The 6354-nt window shown below is 35.7% G+C and overlaps 1 protein-coding gene across 3 annotated transcripts; it reads right to left on the bottom strand.

Annotated features, from left to right (window-relative positions):
* Nucleotides 1-1860: 1860 nt before the first annotated feature.
* On the bottom strand, nt 1861-6129 carry LOC137078892 (WAP four-disulfide core domain protein 2-like). 3 transcript variants are annotated; one of them, XM_067446688.1, is made up of 5 exons: nt 6002-6129; nt 5059-5202; nt 4003-4155; nt 2478-2630; nt 1861-2291 (listed from the first exon to the last, which is right to left on the bottom strand). In XM_067446688.1, the coding sequence occupies exons 1-4, from the start codon at nt 6084-6086 to the stop codon at nt 2479-2481; spliced, it is 534 nt and encodes a 177-aa protein (XP_067302789.1). In that variant the 5' UTR covers nt 6087-6129; the 3' UTR covers nt 1861-2291; nt 2478. The 3 variants fall into 3 exon arrangements, with proteins under 3 accessions (XP_067302789.1, XP_067302791.1, XP_067302792.1); XM_067446690.1 differs by having other exon boundaries at nt 2478-2627; XM_067446691.1 differs by lacking the exon at nt 2478-2630.
* Between the last annotated feature and the right edge of the window lie 225 nt (nt 6130-6354).

Here is a 6354-nt window from a genome sequence, read left to right as displayed (position 1 = left end):
GAGGAAGAAAGAAGACCTAAGACAGTTGAAAAACTAGAAGCATGTATTAGACAAGAATTAACACTTCTATTCCTAAACTTGAGCAACTTGTCTCCTCAGTCCCCAGATGTTTGCAAACAGTTATAAAAAGAAGAGGGGATGCCACACAGTGGTAAACATGGCCTTGTTCCAACTTTTCTGAGATGTGTTGATGCCATGAAACTTAAAATCAACTTATTTTCCCTTAAAATTATAAATTTTCTCAGTTTAAACATTTGCTATGTCATCAATGTCTGAATAAAATATTGAAATTTGAAACTTCCACATCATTGCATTTGTACAGTTGTAACGTCTGCCAGAGGGCTTCGGCATCTGCCCAGGTGAAAAACAGAAGAAAACAGGACGCAAGAAGAAAGACACGGGTCAAATGAACTGGTAGTCCCACGAGTCTTTATAAGAGTTCGCACAAAAGTATACTCTCTTCCCATACATGTAAAAGAGTGAGGGGGGAAAGGGAAAGAAAACACTCTGAAAAACGTTACAAATCAGAGGGGAAAAGTAACATCATTAAGCTGAAACATCAGTCAGCCGTAGAGCAGTCATCTCTCTCGTCACACTTACACCTCTATAAGTACCACTTCTCCCCCGATAACTCAGTTTGGCTGGACGGCCAGCTCTAGGAAGGGTTCTGACCTTGACCAAACATCTTCCATTTAAGGATTATGGAGGCCACTGTGCTCTTAGGAACCTTAAGTGCAGTTACCTTTTGTAATCTTCTGTCTCTGAGCTCTTCAGGCAGTTCCTTTGACCTCATGATTCTCATTTGGTCTGACATGCACTGTGAGCTGTAAGGTCTTATAAAGACAGGTGTGTGGCTTTCCTTATCAAGTCCAATCAGTATAATCAAACAGCTGGACTCAAACGAAGGTGTAGAACTATCTAAGTCTGTGTTTACACGTGGGCGGCTATTTTCATAAATGGACAATTTCAACCTCTCTGGTTTCAAAAATAACATTGTGCACACGTACCCATTTATATATGCCGCCAAGAGCATGCCAAACCTGTAGGTGGCTGTTTAATGAGAAGCGCAAGCACACTTAAGCCAATCAGGATCCCAGCGGTGCTGGTGGTGACGTGGTGTGTTTTTTTTTCATTTTGGAGGGAGAAATTGTTGCAAAATTGCTGACCTCCAAACACTCATTCTTCACTGCTCCTCGACATAATGGAGCAGCCATATTTGCAAATGCAAAAACACAAGAAGAGTTTGTACCAACATAAATATGACTGCTACTCTGAACGCTTTCATAATCAAATGTAAACATAGTTTGCACTTTTGACATAGATGCGAGCTCTGGCGCATACTGTGAAGTTTGCTGCCTAAACACCCGTTTGTCTCGGTTAACATACAAATGTGCAAACTAAGATTTTCAAAATCTGGCCAGAGTTTTTAGAAAGACTCATTTTTAGAGGCGAATTCTCCATTTACGTGTAAATGAAGGGCGCAAAGGGAAATGTCTCCGTTTTTAAAAATAACCATGTACGTAAACAATATCTCAAGGATGATCAGAAAAAGTGGACAGCACCTGAGTTAAATATATGAGTGTCACAGCAAAGGGTCTAAATACTTAGGACCATGCAATATTTCAGTTTTTCTTTTTTAATAAATCTGCAAAAATGTTCTGTGTTTTTCTGAGGGGGGGGGGGGGGGGGATTCCCCTACACACCTTCTAGAACCATACTTCTAGACACCCAAATATTTTTACTCTACTAGACTTCTCTCCACTTGTTCCACAGGTATCTAGTGTTTCACTTCAGCACTATCACTTGGGAAAAGAAGTAAGATCTCTAGTGTAGAGCAGTAATCAGACAGACTCCAAACAATGCCTTTGATAATGCTTTAATCACAGCAAGGAGGACCTCATTTAAATCACAGAGAATCTCACCGGAATACAACAGTTTTTATAGATTAGGTACATTGCAAAGGTAACACCCCACTGCCCCACACTCTCTAGTATGAAAAATATGTTTTTGACCACTCCAGCTTATAGGTCATGGGGTAATTATATTTAGTTAGCAATCTAGCCATGTTCATATGCTTATGTTATTTCAACAAACTCCTTTTGGCTAAAGTGTTACAAAAGCATACAAATGTTAAGCCTACAAGAAAAATAAATGAAGCACTGAATTGATTTAAGTAGAAGAACTCAAGTATCATTATGCAAACATTTCTGTCCAGCAGGGCACTGAACATTATGGGAACAGAATTCGGCACACATTGGAGTCCTCTTCAGTTCTTCAGTTGTGTACATAGACTGCATGGATAGAGATTCAGAATTAGTGGCATTAAGCGTGAAATGTACAGCACAAAACACTCTTGCTTCCTATATATTACTCATCTTTATTAATTCATTTTGTGTGTGTAATATATATATATATATATATATATTATATATATATATATATATATATATATATATATATATATATATTATTAATACCTTAAATTGGAGCCATGCACTGAAGTCCACATCCATTGTGGCAACATATCTCATTCTTTTCACAGTTACTGTCATCGGCACACAATGCAAAACGTATCCGCTGACAAATTTCTTGTGTATAAAATTTTTGTGGACACACTCCTGGCTTTACTGCTATACAGACGAGACAGAGAAAACATATCACTGAATGCTGAATACATTTTTCAGTGTAAAAAACAAATATGGTATTGTACATATATATTATTGGAATATGTTTTACAAGAAATAACTATTTCCATCTTTCTGCTTCTTCATTTCCCTGAACATTACTGCATACCTTAAAACATTCAACAGATTCAAGTGTATTATAATATAATATAATATAATATAATATAATATAATATAATATTAGGGCTATCAAAATTAACAAAAACATTTCTTGTCATCCTTTGGCTAGATGTACAATATATGATCACAGTCTCATGCGTATTCTTTAAAAAACATTCAAGCGTTATAAAACACAAAAGCGAATGCAGTCTTAAATGAATGGAAATACGATAAGAAAATGGTGTGTGTCAGTGGCAATTGAGGTTGAAATGTTTTTAGCATTTAAGGTAAAGATGAGGACATCAGATTAATTATTCTGCTAATAAACTTGCTGCTGTTTGCCATTAATGATAATCAAAGAACAAAAGAAAAAGAGAAAACCACTCACTGCTGTTGACTGAATAATATTTGTAGCTTTAACCTTTAAGAATTAATCTATATTGAACTTATAATTTACACAGTGAAGACTGTGAAGTGTTTGATAACGTTATATTTCCTGTCTGTTAGGCCTGAAAATCTTAAAGCACTGTTCACAAGGTTACAAAGGTTAAAAACATTGAAAAAAATAACTTTTGATTCCTTTTAGTAGCCTGGATGCCAGCCAAACTTGCCCACAATATTGGAGTTCGGGAAGTTCGGTCTGGACTTGATCCGTTGTGGAGCAACTATGCTCGATCCAGAGCCGTTCGGACCAATCAAATTGTTAGGGTGGGCTTTATACGATGATAGACAGATGATCAACAGTAACGTAATCATCCACGTCACCAAAGAGCGTTTGGGGTGACTTCGTTCAAATCCTAAACGGAGAACTTGTTCGTATATGCATTCACCTGCATATTTCTCTCAAAATGTATGATAAAGTTGGTAAGTAGTCTGTATCCTTGAATTATTTTTACAACACCAGCAAAGATCGTTACTTACGTTACTTTGATTGGTTGTAGGACTATCCAATTGAGTGCAGCGGCATTTTTTTTTCCTGGTTCGGTTGAAACGCATCCCATAATCACAGTCCAATGGAGCAGTATCAGACTCATAATCTGACTAGAATCTGAGTATGACACGTCAGGCTAATAGATCTGGCTATGTGAGACTATAGTTTGAATTTCAAACCTTTCTTTGCATGACACATAAGCTCCTTTCAAACATACAGTCTTTTTTGTTAAATTACCGGTAGCAGACTGGGCCAATAGAAAAAAACACAAAATATCATAATAAATACCTTTAACTGGAGCCATACAATCAAGTACACATCCATTGTGGCAGCATTTCTCATTCTTGGCACAGTCACTGTCATAGTCACACATCCAACGGAAACGTGCCCTGGCACAAAATTCTCGATCAAATTGTCCACGTGGACACACTCCTGGCTTTACTGACATGACAGAGAAAACATATTACTGAATGCTGAATGAATTTTTCACAGAATTTTATTTTGTAAGTTGTACTTTTGTAAGTTTGTAATATGTTTCACAACAAAAAAAGGAGTGGTGAGAAAATGAGATGAGCGTGACCGCGTCTGTTCCTTCACGGCGTATGATGTCATCATGTCGGAAAGGTCAAGCCTGTGGCGTAGGTGGAAGTACCAACCCAGTGCCGAAAAACTCAAGACATCGCTGTTTTATCTTTATTTTTGTAAAAGACGTTTGATTTAGTCTTTGCACGTTCGCTTTAACACTGGATTGCTACTTCCACGTTCATGATCTTTCCAATGTGATGACGTCATACATTGTGCAAAACCAGAACACAAAAATCGAGCTCTTCCTTTGAAACTGTATTGATTTAGACCTTCAACTCGTTGGTTTCCATTTAAGTCCATTATATGGTGAAAAATCATTGAATGTTTTCCTCAAAAAAACTTGACATGAACATCTTGGATGACATGGAGTGAGTTAATTATCAGGAAAGTTTAATTCTAAAGTGAACTAATCCTTTAATGTTTAAAAAAAAATATATATTGCAGCGACAGTAGTGGTATTGTATTGGTATCAAACATTTTTTGTAAAGATGGCCGTAAAGGCTGTAAAGACATTTAAAATGACTGAAATCATTTGGTTGAGTCATATGGAATTATAATGCAGTGTCTGTCTGGAATTACATTTGCTGTGTTTCCCTAAAAATAACTGCACGACTTGGATTCAGTCAATCAGATTCAAGCCCAATAATATAATATAATATAATATAATATAATATAATATAATATAATATAATATAATATAATATAATATAATATAATATAATATAATATAATATAATATAATATAATATAATATAATACCTGGAGCTGGAGCCATACACTGAAGTCCACATCCATTGTAGCAGCATTTCTCATTCTTGGCACAGTCACTGTCATCAGCACATGACACAAAACGTATCCAAGTACACTCTTCTTCTGTATAACGTCCGCGTGGACACCATCCTCCTGTACAGACACATGACAGAGAACACACATCACTGAATGCTAAATACATTTTTAGTGTAACATTTTTTTGTGCAAGTTGTACCCATTATTGGAATATGTTTTACAAGAAAAAAACTATTTTAGTCTTTCTTACTTTAAATGTTTTATTCGAGTGTGTGTGTGTGCGTGCGTGCGTGCGTGCGTGCGTGCGTGTGTGTGTGTGTGTGTGTGTGTGCTTTTTTTGCTGTTGTATGTTGTAAAGAACTGAAATCTTTTGGCGAAGTGATATGGACATGTAATGCGGTCAAGACTAAAACTAATTCAAACGTTCATCAACCAATCATATTCATACATTCAACAGCCCCGGAGTATGATAATAATCTAATCTAATCTAATCTAATCTAATCTAATCTAATCTAATCTAATAAAATAAAATAAAATAAAATAAAATAAAATAAAATAAAATAAAATAAAATAAAATAAAATAAAATAAAATTTCACTAAACAGCATCATTAGGAGAGACCAGGGTATAATAGTTTGTTTTAGCATCTGTAAGTGGTTTTGCAATATGTCTCAAACTTATTCACATACATATTTATTTAGTGTCAAATATAAAAAAAGTGTATAACAAGAGTTGCAACCAATTGTATCTGTCAGAAAACTCAGACTTTTACTGAATTTTATAAATTATAATAAGCTCCCCATGTTATATTGTATCATTTGTTGTAAAAACAGGAAAATACAACATTTTATATTTATGTTGTTTAACTGTAAAAAAAAACAACAACAACAAAAAAAAACACATATGTATGTTCTTACCTGTGTTTAGTCCTGTAGCAGCTTCTGTTGAGCTCAAGCATCCAGACAGAAACAATAAAACCGCGCAGAGGACTAGAGCTGTCATCCTGACGACCTGCAATCACACAATGAGCTCTGCTGGAAAATCTCTCAGAAAGACCAAGTATTTGAGTTAGCCCTCAACCAATGGCGTGAGTTTGGGGCGGGATGGTTTGTTTTGGCGAACAATAGAACACTTCCTCAAGTGTTTAAAGATCCAAGGGGTGAGTGATACATTTAGAAAGCTCCGTGCCTATTACTCATTACTTACTCATTTACTTACTCATTTACATTTTCTACAGCTAAAGTCACAAGTCTGACCATGTTATATTTCA

This window comes from Pseudorasbora parva, chromosome 6 (genome assembly GCF_024679245.1).
Source record: "Pseudorasbora parva isolate DD20220531a chromosome 6, ASM2467924v1, whole genome shotgun sequence".
Classification (NCBI taxonomy): Eukaryota; Metazoa; Chordata; class Actinopteri; order Cypriniformes; family Gobionidae; genus Pseudorasbora; species Pseudorasbora parva.
This window is presented reverse-complemented; position numbering and strand designations above follow the sequence as displayed.

What these genes read in the sequence shown, in the direction of transcription:
- LOC137078892 (XM_067446688.1), bottom strand. Translation starts at nt 6,086, where the DNA reads ATGACAGCTCTAGTCCTCTGCGCGGTTTTATTGTTTCTGTCTGGATGC. An exon ending in TGCTACAGGACTAAACACAG is followed by an intron (nt 5,203 to 6,001) that starts GTAAGAACATAC and finishes GTGTCTGTACAG; the next exon opens with GAGGATGGTGTCCACGCGGA. An exon ending in GTGTATGGCTCCAGCTCCAG is followed by an intron (nt 4,156 to 5,058) that starts GTATTATATTAT and finishes CTGTCATGTCAG; the next exon opens with TAAAGCCAGGAGTGTGTCCA.